Source organism: Artemia franciscana, chromosome 13 (genome assembly GCF_032884065.1).
Source record: "Artemia franciscana chromosome 13, ASM3288406v1, whole genome shotgun sequence".
NCBI lineage: Eukaryota > Metazoa > Arthropoda > Branchiopoda > Anostraca > Artemiidae > Artemia > Artemia franciscana.
In genome coordinates, this window is record NC_088875.1 from 29,814,674 (window position 1) to 29,841,028 (window position 26,355).

Consider the following 26,355-nt stretch of genomic DNA (forward strand, 5'->3'; position numbering starts at 1 on the left):
GCACAGACATACTTTTTGTATTTTCCAGACTCTTTTGTTTCTAATTTTAAGGGACATTCTTTAGAAGCATGTTTGTTTGCACATCTCAAGTATACAGCATGTGGTGACCCATTTTTCTTGAGTATGACCATACTTTTGACACTGAAAGCACTGTATTATTGGTCGGTTGCACCTCTCAATATTCCTTCTTCTTCCTTAAAGCCAAATGCTCTGGGGAAGAGAGCTGCTCTCAAACTCAACACAAATACTCAGGCTATCCTCTAATTTTCTGGTCTCTCGATAGTATCTTTTCAACCTTTTTAGTTCCTTAATCTCAATATTAGTTTCTGCCCTGGGGTCTGTTATCAGTTCTTCCTTTGTTTAATCTAGCTCTATTTGCTTGATTACACCATAGCTGACCTGTCATTTCTCTTCAGATGCTACTTCAACATTGTCAGACTTCTTTATTTTCATTAAAGTATCCTAAAGTATCCAATGCAGTTTGTGATTGGTCATCAGTGTTTCCACTATGGGGATTTCCCCCCTAAAATGGAGATTTTTTAAGTCTTTTAGGGGCAAGATTTTTTTAGGGATTTGGGGATTTTCTAAGGATTTTTTCTCTCCCATCTCCCATGGACTTGTAGGGAATTTTTACGGGTTTTCCTTTAATTTGTTCATCATCTTCTTGATCAGAGAAGCAGGATAATTCGAATCAGGGTCTGTTTCCTTACGAATTGAGCTTGGAATCACAGAGAATTACTTCTTCAGTTAATTAAACATTTTTAACCGCACAAATATTTTGAGATGATTGAAAGATTAAAAGATTTTGAATTGGTAAATTTTTGTTGTTCATATTTTTGACTTACAAATAAAGTGATCATACCACTCGATGCCTTTTTTATGTTCTTTACGAATATAATAATCACTTCTGTCGCAAATTCAAATTTAAGCACAATTTGAGCTCTTGAAAATGACCAAAATATTTCTAGTTTTGGGGTATAAACAAGGCTTAAAACATCGGTCTCAATTTTTTAAACATTGGTCTCAACCTTTAAAACATTGGTCTTTAACTTACTGTTCCATTATAAATCTATTTTTTAAATGGATTACGCAACAAATAAAGTGTTTTGTAGCAGAATTTGCCTTGTAAAAGTTGTATGGATTCTAGTTATTTCATTGGCTACCATTCAATGTTAGATGACATTAGCATAAGCAATGTACCTCTACTCGCCTGACACCATCTGCTCCACTAATCATGTAACAATTGACACTCAGGCATGCCCTGGCTAGTCTGATGATTTTGCCCTCCTCTATTATGCTAGAATACTTTTGTTTCAAGAGTGGTTAAATGACAGTAAACATGCTAACCTTTTTTTTAAAATTAAATTGCAACAGTAATATTTGAGACTGTTTCAGCTTCATCTTGATGGAAAGTTCTTGAGAATTAGTTGTATGAAGTTTTGAGTTTTAGCAGTGTAGCCTACAGTAGTGATTATTGCCACCGACCTCGATCTATAAAATCCCACCTAAAGAGAAACAGAAAAAGGGTGAACCTGTACATGGTGCTAGTACACAGTACTGTCAAAAATTTGTTGATTCTTGGCAGACTGACCCACAACTGAAGGCGTGGCTGAAAAAAAGCTCATACCTTGGATACTGTGCAGTTTGTAATACTGACCTCAAGTTGGAAAAGAGTGGCAAGTCAGAACTAGTAAAACATGCTAAGACAAATAACCACCTATCAAAGTCTGATACTGATGCATGAGCGTCAGAAAATACTCTTGATTAGTGTTTTGCAAGCTGAATTCACTGATCAAACAAAGCTTTTAGAGACCCGGATCTGCAATTTTTGGTGGAGCATGACCTCTTTATTTCAAAGGTTGAGCCTCTAGTAGATTTTTTGAAATCATTACTTTCAAAGCAGGTAGTTGACAACGTCAGCCTCAAGAATCAAAAAGCTACCATTGTTATACGAACAGGATTAAGTGGCTTCTATGAAGAACATTTGACTGAAATCCTGCAGAATCGCAGCTTCTCTGTCATAATTGGCGAATCAACTGATGTATCAACCAAAAAAATTCTAGCAGTTGGAGTTATATTTTGCAATGATGACCTTTCAGTTCAAATTGACATACTTGATTTAATTGAGTGCCCTGATTCTTCAGCCAAGTCTATATTTGAGGAGCTAAAGAAATGCATAATTAAAACACACAAACTTCCTCCTGCTAATTCCAAAGCGTTCTGTTCTGATACCACTAACTCCATGATGGGAGCATAAAAGTGTTTCATCCATGATCAGACAAGAATTCCCATGGGTAGTGATTGTGAAGTGCTCTTGCCATATGGCCCATCTAGTTGCTTCTTACGCATGTAAGAAATTACCAAAATCCATGGAAGATATCTGTCGGTCCATCTATGGCCACTTTACACATAGTGGTAAGAGGCAGCATCCTTTTATTGAGTTCCAAATTTCTATCAAGTTGACATGCACAGGATTCTCCAGGCTGGACAGATCAGGTGGCTTTCAGTCAAAGCTGTTGTTGACAAGATACTGGAGCAGTGGGATACTCTAAGTACCTACTACAGAGTTCTACTAGTTGAGGATCCAACAAAGCTATACGAGGTTGTCTACACAAATCTGAACCCTGTTCATGGAATGTCATTTTGAGTTTTTGCATTTGTATTGGGCTTGTTCATGGACTTTAGTGTAGCTTTTCAGGCTGACTAGCCACTGTTTTATCACCTTAAACAAGAGACTGAGTCTCTGATCAAAGAGTTGTCTCTAAACTGCCTGCAGAAGGACTATGCAGAATCATCTAGTGCTTTTGAAATCGATGTGAATAATCGGAAAGTTTTAACTTCCTCTTGAAAGCATTTACTTGGGTCCAAACGGACACGTCTCTCTAGACGTTAAGGTCAGATACCACTGTCCCTCCTGATTCAATCGAAAAAGTTCTCGAAGCTCCACAGGCGTTCTATATCAAAGCAGTAGAGCAGATAAAGAAAAGGTTCCGTTTCGAAGACAACATTTACAAATATGCTGAAATGGTTGATCCAGTGTCAGCCCAATCACTTCAGCTTGCCTCTCTGCTACCTTTTGTTAGGAAGTATGGGCAGGTCCCATGGGATGGAGCCAAAACCGAGCAAGAATGGAGGGGACAGAGCCTCATCGATATTGAAAACGCCAAAAAAAAATGGATGCCGTGACTTACTAGTGTTTGGTATTGGCAAAAAATGCTGCCGGAAAGAATTTGTATCCTAACCTGAAATTGGCAGTCTTGTTTATTTTCACCCTTCCATTTCAAATGCCAGTGTTGAGAGGTTTTTCAGCGCTGTAAAAGTAATAAAAACTGACCGTCAGAATAAACTGAAAACAGAAACTTTGCGGAGATTCTAAAAACAAAATATGGAATGAAAAGGGCTCAAGAAAGTGTGGAACGTGAAGATGATCAATTACTTCACCATATGAGAAGGGTGAAAGCTTCAGCCACCATACAAAAGAAATGGTTAAGACACATCAGAGGAAGATATGGTCTGATTAAGTTTTACAAGTTACGATTGAACAGTGTTAAACATCTTGTACTGTAATCTACATTACAGCATTACATTTTCTTTTCTATTTGCTTGATATTATTTGAAGTATGTTTGAAACTATTTGTATTTAGTTTATGATTAAAAAACATTTTAAACGACATGACGAGAGATTATCTATCATGGTACTGATATCTAGTCTTCAATCTAAGAAGCCAAAATATGCTACCTTTCACTAGTACTGGTAAAATGATATAGGGAGAAGCGGTTTATGGAGTAGTTAAAAAATGGGAGATTTTTAGTGATTTTGGTACTGAAGATGGGGATTTCTAGGGATTTTTCAGCTCTTCATTAGGGATTTCAAAAATAAAAAAGTGGAAACACTGTTGGACATATACATTTAGCCTATTCCTATCATAATTTGAGTAAAAGTCAAACTTTTCTGTTTTAAGAATTTTCTTTAGGTCTAGAGTGATTGCTCTGTCTGATGGAAGTTTTACCTGTGAGGTGAAAACCACTGTTTAGCCACTGATTCACTGCTTACAGAATCAGTAGTTGCCTTTATTCTATTATTCCTTGTATTGGATTTCTGTAAAAATCTTTCCACTATAGGAGATTTAACAGTTTTAGAGGTTTCTTGCTCAAGAGGTGATCTACTTCTCTTACCATTTCTTTTTAGTACTTCGCTAGTCTCTTCAGCCTCCATATGATTTACACCATTTGTGATATCCTCCTCTTCTTCTTGGGGGAGGGGAGGATAATCAACTGATAACCCTGAAAATCTATTATGGGCGCTCACTGAAGGTACAAATTGTAAATTCTGGGTTTGGGGGGTATGATATAAATGACCTTGATGGCTTGTATATGGCAGGGGGGTGCATAGTAAACTGTGTGGGGCCCTTGTGTTTCCTGATATGTTGACTGAGGGTATTGTAAGTGAAAATTTTTAGGTGGGTGATGGGGCTGTCCAGAGTATACTGGAAATGCCTGGGTGTGAGGTGGTGAGTATGCTATGTGTGGAGGTGAGAATGATGCTTGTGGAGATGAGAATCCTATTTGTGCTGGTGTTGACCCTGTTTTGGTTATATGGTTTGTCTGTTGTGGATGGCTAGTACCCAATGTGCTACTTTCCCCAGGGGGAACCCCCATTAAAGGGTGGAAATTCATTAATAACCTCTAACCTAATTATTCTAAACGGTCTTACCCAGATTAAAATTTATGTTACCAATAAATCTGAAAATAATCCTGGGCAAAATTTTATGCTTCAATTTTACCACGTTGGTCCGTTTTCATCCTCCCATCAACGACCTGAATAATTCAATAAGAATATTTGGTTTAAATTTACAGTTTGCGGATGACACTGCGTGTAGTGTCGCAGGGAAAGATGTGAGCTGTTTGAAACTTGCATTGGAAGAAGCTTTCAACCATCTTCTATTGTGGCTTGAGTCAATTTACCTAGCTCTTAACGCTGATAAAGCGAAATTTGTCGTTTTCTCGCGTTGTAACACTGCAGTTCCTGAGCTTCAACTAATTGAATCAAGTGATTTTAAAATAAATATTTCACGAGCAGCTACTATATGATACCTTGGAGTCCTCCTTGACTCTAATCTATCATAGAAGCCTCATATATATAATCTACGGATGAAATTGGGGATTGGATGAAATATAGGGATAATGCGAATACTCAGGTCATCCCTTCCATTTGAAGCAATGAGGTCACTTTATTATGCACTTATTTATTCTCATTTAATGTTTTCATCACTTGTTTACCTTAACACATTTAGTTCTCATATTATGCCACTTCAGAGACAACAGAACAAAGCTTTGCAGGTCCTCAAGAGTTACTTGCCTTCCCCTAAATTATATCCAGCGAAGTCGTCAGCTGATTCTCTTTATTGCTTCCTTAATATTCTTCCTTTAAGACATTCTGTGATGGTTGAATCTATCCTCTTCAAACTGAAGTATGACCGTGGTTTGCTTCCCTTGTTTTTTCGTTCCTCGAACCTTTTCCCACTTAAAAGTATTGACCACAGACATATAACTAGAAATCTCAATAAATTATATCAGCCAAGAATAATAAATGAAAGATGGAAATTTTCCTTCGAAACTCGGTAATTCGGTATTGGAATATTTATACGTCTAAATTGGATACTTCAAAATCAATTAAAACGGCTAAACGAAAACTTAAATTTATGTTGATTTATTAAAAATTGTTTGTGATAAGTGAATTGTTGTTGGTTGGGGGGGGGGGTCGCCTTTGGGATGTTAAGTTTGTTCCCATTTTATATGTTTTTTTATGATACTGGACCTTGGCATTCTCCAGGGTTCTTGGTATCTTTTATTTATTTTTATGTTTATTTCGCTGAACGTGTCAACGGGTGGTGCTGTTGACCGGGCAATTGATGGGGGAATATGTTTAATTACACTTGTTTGAATTGCATGTAGTGAAGTATGGATGTTGTATTTATTTAAAGAAGTTTTTTTCCATCCCGTGCATTACGAATTTGTCTTCTGAGCCAGGCTCTTGACATTTTGTAACTTATTTTATTATTAAAATGAACCTGAATCTGAACACTAGAGGTTCCTAAAAAAAAATTTCTCATAGACCACTTTAAAAAATTTCACTGGTTCTGGTGGACCCCTTCAGCTAGATTTCTACCATACGTCCAAAACTAAAAAAAAATTGAAGATCAGATCTACCTATGGAAATTTGCTTTGTGGCTGAGTTCCAACCATGAATTAACAATTTTTAAGAAAAAAAAGATAATTGATTGGTTGATTAATAAATTGATTGTGAAGGGAGTGGTTGTCAAAATGCAAGATTGAACAATTAGAAAATTGCGTTTATTCAGCTTATTTTTTTTTTTTTTTTTTTAATATCTACTCACATCACAAAGAACCAATAAATTCTCACGTATTTTATTTAGAAAATATTGGAATGAAAAAAAGTATACTTTCTTGTGTTGTATTTATTCAAATACGAAATTATTACACTTTTATTTAATAATGTAAAGTAAGTTCTACATTTCTACAATAACAATCACTAACAATAACAGTCATATGATAATAGGAAGGATGTACTTGATGAACTGACAACAAATTATCAATATTAGGGTTCAAATTGGTTAGGAATAACTGCAAATCTCCTGTTCTATGATATTCACTCTGCTCCTATTTCTTTTAAAAGGTTGTAACAGCACTGAAGCTCTTTTTGACAAGATGTGACAAGAGGAATACTATCAGAAGTTTTCTTGCAATTACCCACAGTCTTGGATATTTCTTGGGTATTTCTGTCTGCAACTGAAATGTTCAATACCCTCTTTTAAATTTCACCTTCAGCTCCTCATTAGTGCTAAGCTTGATTAGCTCCTCTTGTAATATAACATTGCCCAATTCTATTTCATCAAATGGATTTATGATCTATGGTGGTATTTCCATTATCAGAATATCTTCAAATCTTATTTCGAAGTTATCATGCAGGGCAATTAAATGCTGAGCATATGTCTAAATATCCTCATAAAGGAATTCTACCTGTGAATAGTTTAAAAATTGGGAAAATTTGGGCCAACTAATATTTTGTTTCATATATTTCAATTTTCCAAGAAAAGCTGAAATTACACCCTTTGCTTTTACTAAACTGAGACTGTCACCTTGTAATTGTAAGTTAATGTGATTAAATTTTTTGAACAAATCTGTCAAATATGCAATGTCTGCTTTTGAATTGATCAGGTTCTTTTGGCAATGTCTGATTTTGAGGTGAAATCTGGATCTTTACTTTCCAGAAACTCTAATACTGTTTCAAAAACTGAATAAAATCTTGTTAAACTTGCACCCTTCATTAACCCTTCATTAACTAGTGTACTTCAATATGTAAGAGTAATTGTTGAAATTCTTCATCATTTTCATTGCACAATTGTGCAAATAAAGACATATTCAATCCATTGCTTCTTATTTTTTTTTAGCTGCATTAATCAAAAATTATAGTAGTTGTTGCAATTTCTCACTCAAATTTTTTGCTGCTAGATGTTGTTGGTGGATGACAGTACTTTTAGGAATAAGCAAGTTACCTGTGACTGTTTCAAAACAGTTTTCTAAATTTTTAGGATTAACTTTAAACTTGTCTCTTTGCTTAAGAATTACCAAATCCTGATTTGTAAAGTTTCAGAAATTTAGAAAGTCAATCCTAAACTTGAAAAAAAAGTAAAACTCTAGGTTAGCCTAACAGCTCTTTTTGCAACATTAGGAAGTAGTTGACTTAAGAGATAAACTTTCAGAAATGAATCCAGTGCCTATGTTATGCCGTGAAAAGGTGTTTATGAGCTCCTATCTCTACTCCTTCCTTGTTTCTTAGGCTTAGAAAATTGCATAAAACAGAAGGCTTGAACAAATTTTTTAATATTACTTTTAAGGTAGGAAATTATGTTGTTAGCTGGTAAGCTTTTTTGTATTAAATTAGGAGTTATGCAAAATATGCCTTAAATATCAACTTTTTTTAAAGTTCCTTTTTAAACCCTTTATTCTTGTTAAAGGATCCTACACTCTCCCCCTGTACCCTTCTATCCTTTTATCGTTTATCGTTGTTAAAAAAAATTACCTCTTACTCAATTACCATAGTTATTATGGATTTTGGTGGGAGAGGAAAATAGACCCAGGACCAAAGAGATGTCTAAAATACAGGTTATTGTGAACACAATTAGTTCACAATATAGAGTTATAACATGGCACCTAAGATAGTTTTCTGTTCCAGAGTATTGGATGTGTTGAGGGTTATCAAGATGAATACTTTAGTTATTGTAGAAGTGCAAGAAGAAAGCTGAAGCATGTAAAGGATCTTATAACAGAATTCAAAGATTTATATCCAGATGAAGAAATGATTGCTTCCTCGTTCCATGACTTATATCTTAGGTAAGGCCAATATTTACTGAATATGTGTCAAAACTACAATGTTAATAGTTCCCTGATGATAAATGTTGTACCCTGGCGAAATGAAATCTTGATTAGATTTTTTTAAGCTAGTTAAAGATTTTTTTTTCTTTGAAACAAGCCATTTAAAACTTAAAGTGGGGTAAGGGGCTGTAAGAACAATATTTGGACTTGTATTTCAAGTAATGTTGCAGAATTTTTCAGTCGCCATGTTAACCATAATCAAAAGCTCTAAATCAACTATTTGGGGAAGAGCTTGTTTTGAAGTTCGAAATTACGTTTATAACTTTACGTTCTGAACTACCTTAAATGGTGTCTTGTTGAACATTTCTTCTTACTGAAACGCTTTCCTAAATAAACTGGCTTTATTCTTGATAATTTGCTTCTTCTTCCTCCAATTGGTTCGTGTCTATTCTTTTGAATTTGTATTATTTTGAAACATAACTGTTGTCTCTTTATAAAGTCAAAATGACCAATTCCCCCTGAAATCCAAGAACTAGAATTGATGGAGAAATTTATTTCATTTTCAAATAGTTTATAAAAAGCTTTATTTTCTTGTAGGTTTGGTTATTAAAAATTAAATATAAAAAAAACTAATTTTTTTTAGCTGAAAGTAAGCAGCGACATTAAAACTTAAAACGAACAGAAATTACTCCGTATATAAAATGGGTTGTCCCCTCCACAATCCCTCGCTCTTTGCGCTAAAGTCTTTAATTGTTTTAAAAAGTAGAATTGTGGCAAAGAGTCAAACTTTAGCGTAAAGAGCGAGGGATTGCGGAGGGGACAACCCATTTTACATACGAAGTAATTTCTGTTCATTTTAAGTTTTAATGTCGCTGCTTACTTTCAGCTAAAAAAATTAGGTTTTTTTTATTTAATTTCTGAACGTTTTTGAATTAATGCATGTTTGGTTTTGGCTCTCCGCACATAAATTATTAAAATGAAATTTGTATATTAATTCTTTTTTTGGCTAAATGGCTTTCTCTTAGTTTTGATCAGACGATTTTGAGAAATAAGGGGCGGAGAAGGAGGTCTAGTTGCCCTCCAATTTTCGGTTACTTAAAAAGGCAACTAGAACTTTTATTTTTAACGATTTATTAGTAAAAAATATACGTAACTTAAGAATTAACTTACGTAACAAACTTTCATAATCTTATATTTTTATTATGTATACGAGGGGGTTTGTACCCTCGTTAATACCTCGCTCTTTACACTAAATCGTAAGTTTTGTCCCAATTCTTTAAGAACGACCCCTGAATCAGAAAGGCCGTAGAATAAATAGTTGAAATTACTAAAAATACTTTAGCATAAAGAGCGAGGTATTTATCTCCTCCTAAATACCTCGCTCTTTATGCTAAAGTATTTTTAGAACCCCTCATATGCGTAATATCTCTGTTCGTTTTAAGTTTCAATGCTACTTCTTCCTTTCATTTGAAAAAACGTTTTCATGTTTATTTTTCATTGTTTTCTTATAGTAATGCTAAAGAATCCTGTACCCTTTTCATTGAATTTTTCTTCCCCCATGACAGATTCCTCCAAGGAAAGATCCTCCAACATAGCCCCCTCTCCTCAGCCCCACCCCCAAACAAAATAAAATCCCCCTGAATACGTCTGTACACTTCCCAATAACCATTACTATATGTAAACACTGGTCAAAGTTTGTAACTTGGAACCCCTCCCCCAGGGATTGTGGGGGAGTAAGTCATCCCCAAAGACATAGTTATTATGGTATTTGACTATGCTGAACAAAATGGCTATCTCAAAATTTTGATCCGTTGAGTTTGGGAAAAAAATGAGCGTGGGAGGGGGCCTAGATGCCCTCCAATTTTTTTGGTCACTTAAAAAGGGCACTAGAACTTTTCATTTCCGTTAGAATGAGCCCTCTTGCGAAATTCTAGGACCACTTGGTCGATACGATGACCCCTGGGGAAAAAAACAAACAAAAAAACAAACAAATTATCACGCACCCGTGATTTGTCTTCTGGCAAAAAATACGAAATTCCACATTTTTGTAGATATGAGCTTGAAACTTCTACAGTATGGTTCTCTGATACGCTGAATCTGATGGTGTCAATTTTGTTAAGATCCTACGTCTTTTAGGGGGTGTTTCCCCCTATTTTTCTAAATAATGCAAATTTCCTCAGGCTCGTAACTTTTGATGGGTTAGACTAAACTTGATGAAACTTATATATTTAAAATCAGCATTAAAATGCGATTCTTTTTATGTTGCTATTTATATCAAAATTCAATTTTTTAGAGTTTTGGTTACTATTGAGCCGGGTTGCTCCTTATTACAGTTCGTTACCACGAACTGTTTGATTGATTTTTTTGTACATAGTCCTAGGAGCTTAAAATGCAAACAACACTAATGAAGGAAACATGTCTTTCATCATTAATGTGTTTACAAATCATATTAGCTGAACTGTTACCAAACAAAGGGACAAACTCCTAACTGTCTTCTTGTATGCGGCAGTGCTTCAGGGTGTTGGTTCTTTATTTCATTTGGCTCTGGATGTTAATTTCCAAAATGGAAACACAATGTTTTTAGTCGAAACTTTATATAAGATCTTAAAGATTTATTGGCTTTTCAATTAAACTTGTGCCTGTCCATTGTCTTTTGTTGGCAAATGACGGTGTTTTTCCCATGTCCATTTAGGCTTTATTATTGAATTGACAAGATTTATCTTTTAGCACCATCTATATGCTATCAGTCTTAGACTTTTTTCACAACACTTTCCATAGTCTAACTGTGAAAAGTATTTTCATAGCTATTTTATAATAGCAGTAAGTATATTTTTATTTATAGGGTAGGGGATGCAAACTGGAGAAATTACCTGTAAAACTTTCTCTCCAACTTTCCTGCGTATTTAATAGCAACAAGGCTTTTATGACACGATTGGACTGAAGAAGAAACAAAAATACTAAAAGGTTGGTTTGTTTGGAAAAGATTCTAGAGAAAATAAGGGCTTTACGTGAAGTTTCTTCTAACCCTCGAGTAATTATGAAGTCCCTGTCTCTTCCATGAAGAGGCTGGCTGGGTCCTGAAACCTGTACTGCCCAAAATGGACCCTTTTTAATAGGACTATAAACTCAGTAAGTTTATTACTCAGTATAAACTCAGTAATAAACTTATCTTAAATGTCTTATCACTAATAAACTTATCTAAAAATTATTTAAGATAAGGGAAATATTTTCAGCGACACATAAGGAAGATGCCGAAAGAGGTATTCAACTACAGACCCTATAAGCTTTATGATGCCTTATAAACAATAGAAAAGTACTTCAAAGAATTTATAAGCCCATTTTCTTTCAGTATCTTGTTAAGTTAGGCCTAACCAGACTTTTAATCATCTTATTAATTGACGATCTATTGAGGAGTCCACAGTACTTTTTACTGTATGTATTAATGAATTTGCTAATTTCATTGAAAAGATGCGAGCCTCAGTTGTATCACTAGTGTATACCCTATTTTCCTGTTTATTATTCTTTGACGATTCACTTTTAGTGGCCAAACCAGCTGAGGAGTGGCAAACTCACCTGAATTTAATTGAAGCTTACATAGAATCAAAGAATTGAAGTTGAGTGTATCTAAAACAGAGGTTGTCATCTTCCAAAGTAGGAAACCCAATAGACCACAGGATTATTCATTGATCTAAAATGGAGAGTCAATATAAATGACATCCAAGTATAAAAATTTGGGTTACATTGTTACAGTAAATGGGAATCGGAGCGAATATATTAAATTGACTATTTCGCAGCGTAAAACAGCTACTTGTGGTCACCTTCGACTAAAACGTATCACTGGAATTAAAGTTAAGATGTGCAATTACCTCTTGACTACTAAGATGTTACCTGTGGCCTTTCACGGTTGAGAGTTCTAGGGGGCTGCTATGGTGAAACAACTGGAATGTGTGTAGTTTATGTATTTTAAAATAGTAACAGCTCTCAAAAATAATTTTAATAATTAGGTCTTCAAGACCTTTTCCAATATCTAGGCCTACCGGATTTGTCCCATATGAGGGCCATGCAAGTGATTAAGTTTTGACTGCAGATAACACGGTTTCCTTAGTGTACTCTGGCAAAGGCAACCTATGTCAAGATCTACTAAAAAGGCAGCTTTGCCACAACAGGCTAAAGCCCTGCTCAATAATTTTGTTCTTGCGTAGGCATGGAATGAGAGTCATGGTCTTCTTGGTAGACCCAAAGATTTTTAGTTCTACTTCAGAAACCTGCCTATTGCCTTATGATGTTTTATGGAGAACGACATGGAATTGCAGAAGGCAGTGAATTAGGTTTTTCGAGTGCTATTTCCATCATTCTCAGGTTTGTCTTTGTTTATGTAGGTATATGACATTTTCAGGAACAGACCTCCGTCCCAGATTATGGCAAAATAAGGTGTATTTGCTTTATCTCCACCTCTTCCCTGTTTGCTGGGTTTGAGATATCCGGTGAAAACAGGTCTTTTTACCTACTTGTCTCTGCCATATTCTTGTCTTACCTGTCGGCAATATTCAAGCTCGATCCATGATTCAGCTTCGGTCCTAGAAACCACCACGGCAAGGCTCAGAATCTGGATAAGCAGAATAGCAAAACTTGGGTGATTTTTGAAGGTTAATATAACATTCATAATAGACCTATAATATCAAATTTTTTAGCCCTTTAAGTAGGGAAGGGAAAGATGGGAACTTGAAAAAATCTTTTCATGCTCTTAATTTGGTCTATAAATCCACTCTCAGGAGATTCATTGGCCTAAAACAACTGGAACTTAGCTAACAAGATCAAATATTCAATCAGCCCATATGCTCAATTAGACCCACCCTAGGTTGGATTTAAAAAAAACTAATAAATATTTAAAGATTCAAACAAAAAAAACAAGATTCCTTTTTAAATTATAATTTTTGCAGTTCTCAAAATGCGTACAGAAAAGCTTGCAGAATGGCTTTGGATCAAATGGATGTAAAGGACAGAGTTTCCCTTCTGAAGCCCGTTTCAGCGTTGACTAGTGCAAGGTTAGTTATGTACTTTTAATGTCTAAATGGTAGCTAAATTCATGTTAGAGGTGAAAACTGAATTATTGTGCGAAGAGTCACATGCCTGAGTAATTCAAGATAGAATTTGCCCAGTTGTTGTTGATTATGGTAGTGAAGGTGGTGAGATTTCAATCAGATTGCTCTTATTGGCAGGTTTTTAATGTGTATGACTTTGGTCATTTCCTTGTAAGAATGATTTCCTACTTTCTGTAAAGCTGTTGCGAATGTGTAAAATATCGATATTCTTCTTCCAGCTTTCTGCTAATTTTTTTTTGTGGTTTGCTGCAAGGAACTTTACTTGAGTCCCTACTGTTCCTTGCTGTGATTGAAATTACTGGTACAAGTTTACCCTTTAAATGGACATATGGCGATATGTTCTATTAGAGTTCTACAAGCAAGCATTAAAAAGCAATGCATTTGATATTCATGATGACATTTTCCTGAGAGCCTCTTTTGTCAAAATAAAAGTTAATAAGAATGACTTTTAAGCTCTCAATTTTCATTTTCTGAATTGGTGTCTGTCTTGTTAGGCCCTATTTTCCCCCATTGTCTACTTTCTATTCTAATTTCTTGCTATTATCCTATTATTTAATCATGAATGCGATGCTGCTGTTATTCACAAGGTAATACAAAGTTACAATTCCCTCCATCTACTTAGGCTTCTTTAAAAATTTAGAAACCAAGTAAATCATGCTATGTTCATTTATACATCTTTTTATTTGGCTTTCAGAGGAATATGTGTATCCTGTTTGACATTATAACTCGATCAGACAGGAACAAGCATATAATCTTAGCAATCCAAAGGAAAGCTCAGGAAATGGTTTTTAAAGAACACATTCCTTAAGCTTATCTTTTTTGGAGAAGCAGGTTTGTTCACTCGCATGGAATACTTGAGGCCTTTTGAATGGGCTTTGGTAGAAAGGCTACTATTAATTCCCACACCTAGAAAGTATTCTCGCTCCCTCCACAAGGCATAAGAACTTTTCCTCCAGTTAGGAATGGCAAAAATTTCTCCATTCTTACTCTACCAAATAGCCTTTTATTTTGTTTGAAACTTTTTTTCGTCACAAATGTTACCTTTCAATAAAAGATTTTTTACATTTCGTTTAACATCTTTTAACCTCGTTTATTTCGCCCTATTTCTACCAATTTCTGCATTCCATTCTTCCAGTTTTTGTTTTGTTTGATTAACCAATTTTTTTTAATTAAGCGATTAGTAACGTTTTTTTATGGCACTTGGTATTAACCAAGTGACATATAGCAATCGCCAATTCTGTCGGTCTGTCTGTCTGTCTGTCTGTCGGTCCTGGTTTTGCTATTTTAGGCACTTCCAGGTAAGCTAGGACGATGAAATTTCGCAAGCGTATCAGGGACCAGACCAGATTAAATTAGAAATAGTCGTTTTCCCGATTTGACCATCTGGGGGGAGTGGGGGGCCGGTTAATTCGCAAAAAATAGAAAAAATGAAGTATTTTTAATTTATGAGCAGGCAATTGGATCTTAATGAAATTTGATGTTTGGAATGATTTTGTGTCTCAGAGCTCTTATTTTAAATCCCGACCGGATTTGATGACATTGGGGGCGTTGGAGGGGGGAAACCTAAAGTCTCGGTTTTGCTACTTTAGGCACTTCCAGGTAAGCCAGGACGATGAAATTTGGCAAGCGTATCAGGGACCAGACCGGATTAAATTAGAAATAGTCTTTTTCCCTATTTGACAATCTGGTGGGGGGGGGGGTGGAGGGCCGGTTAATTCGGAAAAGATAGAAAAAATGAAGTATTTTTAACTTATGAGCGGGTGATTGGATCTTAATGAAATTTGATGTTTGGAATGATATTGTGTCTCACAGCTCTAATTTAAAATTTCGACCGGATCTGATGACATTGGGGGGAGTTGGAGGGGGGAAACCTAAAATCTTGGAAAACACTTAGAGTGGAGGGATCGGGATGAAACTTGATGGGAAAAATAAGCGCAAGTCCCAGGTACATGATTGACATAATCGGAACTGATTCGCTCTCTTTGGGGTAGTTGGGGGGGAGAGTAATTCTTAAAAATTAGAAAAAATTAGGTATTTTCAACTTACGAACGGGTGATCGGATCTCAATGAAATTTGATGTTTAGAAGGATATCGTGTCTTAGAGCTCTTATTTTAAATTCCGACCGGATCTGGTAACGAGGGCGGGGAGTTGGGAGGGGGAGACCTAAAACTTGGAAAACACTTAGAGTGGAGGGATCGGGATGAAACATGGTGGGAAAAATAAATACAAGTCCTAGATAGATGATTGACATAAATGGAACGGATCCGCTATCTTTGGGGTAGTTAGGGGGGGAGGGTATTTCTGAAAAATTAAAAAAATAGGTATTTTTAACTTACGAACGGGTGATCGGATCTCAATGAAATTTGATATTTAGAAGGATATTGTGGCTCAAAGCTCTCATATTAAACCCGACCGGATCTGGTGACATTGGGGGGGAGTTGGGAGGGAGAAACCTAAAACTTGGAAAACACTTAGAGTGGAGGGATCGGGATGAAACTTGGTGGGAAAAAAACACGAGTCCTAGATACATGATTGACATAACCAGAACGGATCCGCTCTCTTTGGGGCAGTTGGGGGGGGGGGGGTTAATTCGGAAAAATTAGAAAAAATGAGGTATTTTTAACTTACGAACGGGTGATTGTATCTCCACGAAATTTGATATTTAGAAGGATATCGTGTTTCAAAGCTCTTATTGTAAATCCTGACTGGATCTGGTGACATTGGGGGAAGTTTGGGGTGGGGAAACCTAAAATGATGGAAAACGCTTAGATTGGAGGGATTGGGATGAAACTTGGTTGGAAAAATAAGCAGAAGTCTTGCATACGTGATTTACATAATTGGAACGGATCCGCTCAATTGGGGGGGGGGGGGGTAATTCTGAAAAATAAGAAAAAATGACGTATTTTTAACTTATGAAGGAGTGATCGGATCTTCATGAAACTTCATATTTAGAAGGACCTCGTAACTCAGATATCTTATTTTAAATCTCAACCGGATCAAGCGTAATTGGGGGGGGGGAGTTGGGGGGACCGGAAATCTTAGAAAATACTTAAAGCGGTGAGATCAGTATGAAACTGGATGGGGAGAATAGAAGCCTGTCTAAGATACTTGACTGACATAACTGGACCGGATCTGCTCTCTTTAGTGGAATTGGGGGGAGGGGGGTAATTTTGAAAATTGAGGTATTTATAACTTACGAAAGGGTGACCAGATCTTAATGAAATTTGATATTTAGAAGGATCTTGTGCTTTAAAGTTCTAATTTAAAATTCCGACCGGATCCTGTGGCATTCGGGGGAGTTGGAGAGGGAAACCGGAATTCTTGGAAAACATGAAAATTGGGGTATTTTCATCTTACGAATAGATGGTCGGATCGTAATGAAATTTGATTTTTAGAAGGAATTCATGTCTCAGAGCTCTTATTTCAAATCCCGACCAGATCTTTTGACATTGGGGGGAGTTGGAGGGGTAAATCTTGGAAAAACACTTGGAGTGGAGGAATTGGGATGAAGCTTGGTGGATAGAATAAACAAATGTCCTTGATACGTGATTGACAGAATCGTACTGGATTCGCTGTCTTTGGGGGAGTAGGGGGGAGGGGTTCAGTCATTTGGCGAGTTCGGTGCTTCTGGACGTGCTAGGGCGATGACAATTGGTAGGCGTGTCAGGGAGCTGCCCAAATTGACTTGATAAAGTCGTTTTCCCAGATTCGACCATATGGGGGCAAAAGGGAGAGGAAAAGTTAAAAAAAATTAGGTATTTATAACTTACGAGTGGGTGATTGGATCTTAATGAATTTTGATATTTAGAAGGACTTTGTGACTCAGAGCTCTTATTTTAAATCTTGACCGGCATTAAGCCTCTTATTTTTCTTTTTAAATCAATCTATTGATTCATAGAATTGTGTTAGAGCTCATACCATATGATGTCTTGGCTCTTAGCTCTTCTCCCCTCGTCACAAGTGCCATATGAACTCTTAGCTCTTGTTTTTAACTGCAAAGGACCTAACGAAAGGTAAAAAAAATGTTCATGAAAAATAAATGTTCTTTTTTTATTTACCATCATAGGAGAAAAAATTTGAAGGTATTTTCATTGAAAGTAAAGTGTTCAATTTTAGTTTTACAATTTTTGGAGTATGTGCAGTGAAACTTGCTATTGTACTTCCTCCCCTTAAACACTGGCCCCGCTGTTTATTGCTATTTAATCCCTATATTGTTTCTTATTATACTCTGCTTCACCCTGATGTAATAGGCGAATTAAGGACCATGATGACATGTTAGCAGAATCATCGCGAGCCTGTGAGCAGTTGGATACTTTTCAGCATAGAATGTCAGAGATAGTTCGCCAAAGTAGATACACAAATGAAAGACTAGGTAAGACTCTTGTATCAAAACATCTTTGTTTCTTAACTGAATTTCTTCCTTTTCTTTTCTTTTCTTTTGCATGTGTATGTTCGTGTTATTAGAAACTAGACTTCTAGGGTGAGGCTAGAAAGAGCATCGATAGGTGGTTGAAGCGAAGAAAGACTAAAACTGATTGAGTTGATCAATCCCAGTGAAGTTCATTTGGTGATTGGGGTTAGGCATTGCCCTCCTCCCTAAATTTTTGTCCCCCTCCCCTGTATTTTGAAAAATATCTTCTATGTATTTTCCTTGAAGGTGCGTTTTTTTCTTTAAAAACTTCGACAAAACAGCAATAATGACCCTTCCCTAGGTTTTGAAAATAAAATTTTCCCCCACCTTAATTTTTGTGAAATGGCGCCTCTGGTCAAACTTATTTCTGCGCATTTTGTAAATGTAACTTATTTCCTTTTGGGCCCTTACTTGCGACGAGTGATGGAACTTCTAATGGATACTTTTTAGTAGAGCACTTTACTAAGTTGAGCTTTTTGCAAAATTTTAAACTGAGCATACAGATGGGTCCTGTCCTAAATAACAACTCAAATTTAATACTGATTTAATAAAGACGAAGATTTTAGAGCTAGGGATGTTGGTCATGGTGGTATGAAGGTAAATGATGAAATCGTTGAAGAAATAGATTTGTTCCTTTACCTTGATAGACCTCTCTAGAGGAAGAGGAGATATGAAGTTTTTCAATGAATTTAGAAAGATATGGGAGACCAAACGGATCTGAATAAATTAGCGTAGCCGAAAATGGAGCAAAAGCAAGGGCAACAAAAACTAAAAGCGACCTGCTAGATCTTTGAAGGTAATTTCAGGAACCATGCTTGACATCGACATTTCGAAGGCTATTCTATATCTACCAACAAGTTTAACTCCACTCGATATATGGATCGTGAAAAATAGGCTTCCTTGGCTTTGACTGGTCCCTTGGAAGACAAAGGCTTTATGGCTACGTTTAATTAAGTAGCCATCAATGTGGTAAGATAAAGCAAGAAAATACTGGATCAGATTGCAGGACAATACCTTCAAATATTTATTGCGATCTCTGGGGACTTTTGTCCCCAGATGCTGTGACAACTTCATAGTTCCTTAGACTTCAAATTGTAAAAACAAGAGTAGCATATTATAACCGGCTGGACTACTCAAAGGAATAGGGGCTTTTTCTTTCTTGAAAAATCTTTACATAATTTCGAAATTGCTTACGCAAGTGATATATCACGAAGTAGCTGATCGAAGTATAAAAAAGAAACAAATTCTAGAATATACACCGCTTTTTTTTCATAAATTTGCTCAAATCTCCATCTGCGATTGTGCGTTTCAAAAGTATTGTTCAAAGATGATTTTAATGAATAATCCAGTGAAGGAAAATATCTTGTAAAGAAAGACATCATTCAATATACATTGTTGGGCAAATTAAAAGACTACAAGAAAAGCTTGGCTCCCTAAAGCTGACAACATTGACATCATGCTTCCGATAAAAATTTGGTTGTTAACTCATCTCACTTTTCACAATAAATTTGAAAAGTCAATAAAAGAAAAAACCTAATCATATTTTGTTTTAGTAAATAGTCTATAATAATATTAATTTATTTGAACCCTCTATACATACAAAAATGCACTTAGAGGAGTAAGGAAAATAAATGTACATAAGAAAAACACTTATCATCACAAACACTAAAAAACACACAACAATGATTCACAAACGATTAATACACCTCAACGGAAAATCTACGACTGACTCAGATCACTGTCTGAATCTGCCTTCTAAAACATCCATCTTATCACATATCCCAAAAACTCCGTAATATTTGGAGATATAACTGTTACGGGACCAAATAGGAACACGAAAAAAATACTTACAAAATTTGAAAGAGATGAATCGAATTTGTTGACGTTCCTACGAGGTAAAAAAAAAAACTTCCGTAATGGCACCAGAAAAAACACATGGGGAGCAAAAACGTGGTTTAAAGCCAACCAAGCTTTTTTTGTCAAATTGACCTTTAAGTCTAGAGAAATATCCATAGGCCTTTCTCAACTTCTCTCTTAATGCATTTATTGTTAGCGACATTGTTGCTCGAATCGAGATCTCGAATGCAAGTCCAAGGTACTTGAGAGGCACACTGGCAAAAATTGAATCAGGACCAACCTGAATTTATGAGTTGGGAGGGTAATAATGACTAAAAACGAGAAATTCAGTTTTAGCAGAAGCAACTGACAGCCCGATGTATGTGAATATCTGGTTTAATATGTACTTTTTCTATGGTTAGACTAGTGAAATCATAGTCAAGGCAACAGCGTTAAGTTGTCATAGAGTGACTTGTTTTGTGTGCCTTTTTTCTGGCTGTATATAATGGAAGATCTTCGGAAATCAGGATCAATGAAAGCTATATTGATTGCTTAAATTCTAAGATTTGTGAAGCCACTCTAGTTTTCTAATACAATTGAAAGGAATGAATTTTAAAGGAAGCAAGAAGTGCCAAAAGGAAGTTCCATTTTCAAGTGTTCAGACTAACTTAACTGTCGCAAATATTTGTTTTTTCACGCTCGTAAAAATTAGTGCTGTATTAAAATAGCGGAACTGAAATGATCGCTTCAAAATTGTTTTATATCGAGATTTTTTATTCCATGAAATTTGACTAGTTTGAAAACTATTTGTTTACAAAGAGGTTTACTATTAAAATTATATTTTTTTTCAGTAAAGCACGAATGACACCATAGTCTTTTTTTTCAGGGGAGGGGTGGTTTTTCAGGGGGAGGCGGGATCAAATTCAGTTGTAGTTTCTGCTCGTTTTGAGTTTAAATTCATTGCTCAGTGCAATTTTTGTTCTCCTTAGGTTTTATTTCTTAGTTCATAGTAAATACTATTCGATTCAACTTTAATTTATTATAATAGTTCTAATTTTCCGATTCGGTCTTTACTGTTCGTCTTTTTATTTAATCAATATGATATTTGTATGTATTCATAGTGGTAATGTTTCTTAATTTTTAGTTTTCAGGTTAGAAATTTATAAATCTTACGCTTCTTTCGTTGACAGTAATATCCGGTCGTTTTTAATTTAACCTGTAAAGATTCTTTATTGTTGATGATCGTTTGTCTAATAATAACTAGGAAGTTTTAAAATTCTTCAAGCCCTGTTCACGAAACAGTATTGTATATCATCCACTGGGCGTGTATCATTAGATTTTCTCTTCTGAAGGACCTTTACTTGTATGGACTACCTGGCTTTTCAAGAACAACCCTGCGGCGTTACTTCCTCCTCAACTGCGACGCTTGGTATTTAGTTTTTTCGATGATTTCAAACCCATTGGCTTCCTCAGAATTTTTAATCGATAGCAACTTGCACCTCCATGGGGCAAAATCGTAGTTTGGTGCCAAAAAGTAACAGAAAACGCCACTGTGGCACAATCTTCTTGGTCACTTTGAAAATGTACTAGAACTTTTAATTTCGGTTCGGATGAAGTCCTTTGTCGGTCTTCTTGGACCATCGGTTCGATACGATCACACTTAGGAAATACAATCTAGGATACGATTCAATGGGGAATTCTCGGAAGGGAATTTTTCGAAAGAGAGATATTTCCGAGCTGCAACGATTTTAACGGTAAGCTACAGAGTGTTCAAATTTTTCGAGGAAAAAAAAAAATCAAGTTTATAGAAAGGACGAAATTTAAATATTTTTTGAATCAAGTAAAACTGGTCTTCAAAAATAAAAAAACATCTTCTATTTTTGGGAGCATTCGGGTGTAATTATTCTAAGTACGTTCAAACTAACGTAGCCGACAACAATGTTATCTTATTACGAAAGATTGTATTCTATACTTCCTAGTCTTTTTAAGAGCCAGGTGTATGTATACACAGAGCATAAATTTAAGGGGAGGCACCCACACGACGATAATATTACTTATTTAACTGGAACTTATAATTATGAAACATGTTTGCTTAGCAATTCTGTTTTCAAACAGTTCGTTGTAACGAACTGTAATAAGGAGCGACCCAGCTCAATAGTAACTGAAACTCTAAATAGAGGGATTTTGATACCAATATATACATCAAAAGAATCGAATTTTTGCTGATTTTAAATATATAATTTTCATCAAGTTTAGTTTTACCCATCGAAAGTTACGAGTTGAGAAAATTTGTCTTGTTTTCAAAAAAGGGGGAAACGTCCCCTGAAAGAGGGAAACGCCTCAGACTCATAAAAACTGAATGAAAATCACACCGTTAGATTCAGCGTATCAGAGAGCCCTACTGTTCAGGTTTCAAGCTCCTATCTACAGAAGTGTGGAATTTTGTATTTTTTGCCAGAACAAAGATCACGGATGCGTGTTAATTTTTTTTTGAGGGGTGGTCGTATCGAGCCAATGGTCCTAGAATGTCGCAAGAGGACTCATTTTAACGGCAATTAAAATTTCTAGTGTGTTTTTTAAGTGACCAAAAATGGGAGGACAGCTATGCCCTCTCCCACGGTAATTTTTTCCCAAAGTCACCGAATCAAAATTTTGAGATAGCCATTTTGTTCAGCATAGTCGAAAAATATAAAAACTACGTCTTTGAGGACGACTTAATCCCCCAGAGTACCCGGAGGAAGGGGTGCAAGTTATGAACTTTGCCCATTGTTTACATATTGTGTTTACTATTGGGAACTATACTGACATTTTCATGGGGAATTTTTTCTGGTGGTAGGGGGGTCGGGAGGGGGTTTTTACGTGAGAGGATCTTTCCATGGGGGAAGAGAATCTCAATGAAGGGGGCGCTGGATTTTCCAGCGTTATTTAAAAAAACAATCAGAAATTAAATTTTAAAGAAACAAGTTTTTTCAAGTGAAAGTAAGGAGCAACGTTAAGACATAAAACGAACATAAATTATAACGTATATTAGGAGGCTCTTCCCCTCCTCAATACCTCGCTCTTTACGCTAAAGTAATTTCTGTAATTTCAAGAGAGCTATCTATTCTAATTAAACTATCTTGGTGATTCAGGGATAATTCTTAAAGAATTGGAACAAAATTCGAACTTTAGTGTAAATAGCGAGTTATTGAGTAGGGGGTGAACCCCTTCATATACGTAATAAAATATCAGAATATAGAAGTTTATCACGTAAGTTAATTTTTACGTAAGTATATTTATTCCTAATAAAAACGTTAGTAAATAAGAATAAAAGTTTCAGTGACCTTTTTAAGTAATAAAAAAAATTGGAGGGCAACAAGGCCCCCTCCGTCGCCATTTTTCTCAAAGTCGTCCGATATAAAACTTTGAGAAAGCCATTTAGCCAAAAATAAAAATTAATACGCAAATTTCGTTTTTAATCATTCATGTAAGATGAGCCAATATCAAAACCTGCATTAATTAAAAGCATTCAGAAATTAAATAAAAAACATATTTTTTCAACTGAAAGTAAGGAGTAACTTTAAAACTTAAAGCAAGCAGAAATTATTACGCATATGAGGGGGTTCATTCCCTCCTCAATACCTTGCTCCTTATGCTAAAGTATTTTTAGCAATTTCAAAAGAAATATTTATTCTAATTAAACGGCCTTTGTGATTCAGGGGTCATTTTTAAAGAGTTCGAACAAAATTCGAACTTAACGTAAAGAGCGAGGTATTGACGATGGGGCGAGCGCCCTCATATACGTAATAAAAATATATGAATATATAAGTTCGTTACGTAAGTTAATTTCTAAGTTATGTATATTTATTACTAATTAAAACGTTCTAAAATAAAATTAAAAATTCTAGTGGCCTTTTTAAGTAAGAAAAAAATTGGAGGGCAACTAGGCCCCCTTGTCGCCCCTTTTTTCTCAAAACCGTCAAATAAAAACTTCGAGAAAACCATTTAGCCAAAAAATAGTAAAATCATTATGCAATTTGCGTTTTAATTATTCACGTACGGTGAGCCAAAATCATAATCTGCGTTAATTCAAAAAGAGTCAGAAATTAAATAGAAAAAGTTTTTTAAACTGAAAATAAGGAGTGACATTAAAGATTATAACAAGCAAAAATTATTCCGTATATGAAAGGGGCTGTCCCCTCTTCAATGTCTCGCTCTTTACGTTTAAGTTTGACTCTTTCTCACAACTCTAGTTTTTAAAACAATAAAATCTTTAGCGTAAAGAGCAGGGCATTGAGGAGGAGGGGACAGCCCTTTTTATACACGGAATAATTTCTGTTCGTTTAAAGTTTTAATGTCACTCCTTACTTTCAGTTAAAAAAACATGTTTTTTTTTTATTTAATAGTTAGTAAGGGCGAGGCACGAGTTTTTGTAGCTTAAACTGTAGATGCAAATCAAATGATTGAGTCTGGGAATCTACATGTTGGAAAGGCATCGAAAAAAGAAAATTTTCTTTCAATAAAGTTTCGAAATGGTAATCCATTAAATGGCTTAATTGCTACGGCTTACATAAGGCGTCATCTTTTTTGTTATGCCTCGTCCAACTATCTAAATTATTTCGTCTATTTCAGCTCAGTCTTCAGAAGTGATAGTCCAAACCCGTGATGAGTATCGATCGTTGCGACATTATGTAGACGTTACTAGGAAACTGCTAACTAAATACGATCGACGTGAGCTCACGGATACGTTTGCTTTCTTCTTAGCATTCACATTCTTTTTGGCCTGTTGTTTTTACGTTATTATGAAAAGATGTTTCTGATGCTCGGTTCTTTCTTTTTTCTTACAATAGTTTTTTTTTTGTTTCAAATGTAAGTTTGCTAAACATAGCTGTGAAATTAAATGATCCATTCATAGACCAAACCTGTTTCATCTATCTTTTGAGTGCTTTAATACGAGTAGAGAAAAATTAGTCAGAAAACGTTACTTATTAAAAGTAAAAAAAAACAAACTATTTTATAGATTTTTCCCACCATAGTCTCTGCTTCTCGGATGCTTTGCTGCGCTAAAACTTTTGCAGCGTTGTCATTATCTTCTGAAGTTCGACTTAGAATAGAATAGTCTATGGCAATAATGGTAGATAATCATCCAATCTTCGTAACAAAAGAGTAACAGGCCTTCAAAGCTCCAAATTTAAGCTAAAATGGATATTCTGATCATGGTTGTAGAATCATATCAGAATAAAACTTATATTTGATTTTACAAATTAAATTCAAAGTTTCCTTAAGTAACGAGAAGGAAATATGCAAATTAACTTATCTTAAGATACCGCATATATATATATATATATATATATATATATATATATATATATATATATATATATATATATATATATATATATATATATATATATATATTGAAGAAGTTGTGGTAGAAACTTCGGAGGGGCTCATCGATAGGAAAATGAGAGTTTTTGTTCCCTTTTTGAGAGCCTAAGTGTTTGGAAGTCAATCATTCCGTGTCTCGTCCTTTTTAGACCCCTCACCCCAAAAACACCAGATCAATATTTTGCGAAAGCCAATTTGTTCATAATAGTCGGAAGGTCCGAAAACTATGGACCTGGGTATGACATTACTCCCCGGTCCCCTCACAGTCCCTGAGGCAAGGGCTTTAAGTTATAAAAGTATGACGCACTTTGTCATCGTTACCCAGGGCATCGTTCTTTAAATTATTCTTTAAATTCCTAGATAAGACCTAAAATCAGGTAGAGAAGAAGAAGGACTTACAGAAGAGGTTGTAGTTTCGCCGATATAGAAGTAAACGCATCTTGAACTTTTAGCTCACCCTCTACATTTTTCCCGTCAATCACAACACTTGAAGGGACAGAAGGAGGCAGAAAAGATGATCTGATAACAGAATTGATTACTTTCCATGTCTTCCTAATGTCTTTACCGCATGCAGAGAATTTTCTATGATAAAATAACGATTTAGCCCTTCGGCAAAGCGAATTGTAAACTCTTCTATAAGCTTTGAAAAGTTGAAGCCGAGAATCACGCGAAAATGGCTTAGAGCACCTGTAAGCCTTCCAAAGATAATTTTTCTTCCTCCAACTTTTAAGGAGTCCAGGGGTCATCCCAGGATTCAAAGGGGTTGTTCTTTTCGATGCTGGGATTCGATTGGGGTGCATCACATGTATCAAAGATAACTTCTTTCAGTTATCTTTACTGAGTGAGACTATTGGTGAAAAAAAAGACCTAAAACAAATAAATAGCAGCACAAAAAATTAACGCAGCAAGTGCTGCTTCAAGGTCAATGAAAATAAGTCATAAAAAAAATTAATATAAGTCAAGAATCTATTTTCACGATCAAAATAGCGACAGTTTATATAGAATATTTCAGAGTAGCTAAGTATATAAATGGCTGGTAAATTAAAACTTTCACAGGCAAATACCTGAAATAAACTGCATCAAACATTAAATGTTTGTCAAGGTTATATTCTTAAAATACCGAATAAAACAAAAAACAAATGATTTGCAATATCTCTCGGTAATAGAGACTGGGCAAGTCATTAACTGTGGACAATTATTTTTATTTGTCGAAGTCTAGTGACTGGTCCTTCAGTAGGGTG

At 35.4% G+C, this 26,355-nt stretch overlaps 1 protein-coding gene across 1 annotated transcript in view; it reads left to right on the forward strand.

Moving 5' to 3' along the window:
• The window catches only part of LOC136034779 (vesicle transport protein SEC20-like), a 46,134-nt gene extending 21,487 nt beyond the window's left edge, over positions 1-24,647 (forward strand). The window contains exons 2-5 of the mRNA XM_065716191.1: positions 8,258-8,415; positions 13,338-13,442; positions 17,751-17,872; positions 24,359-24,647. Of these exons, the coding sequence (XP_065572263.1) occupies positions 8,258-8,415; positions 13,338-13,442; positions 17,751-17,872; positions 24,359-24,546 (573 nt within the window). The 3' untranslated portion in view covers positions 24,547-24,647. The remainder of the gene's footprint in view (positions 1-8,257; positions 8,416-13,337; positions 13,443-17,750; positions 17,873-24,358) is intronic.
• Positions 24,648-26,355: the final 1,708 nt, after the last annotated feature.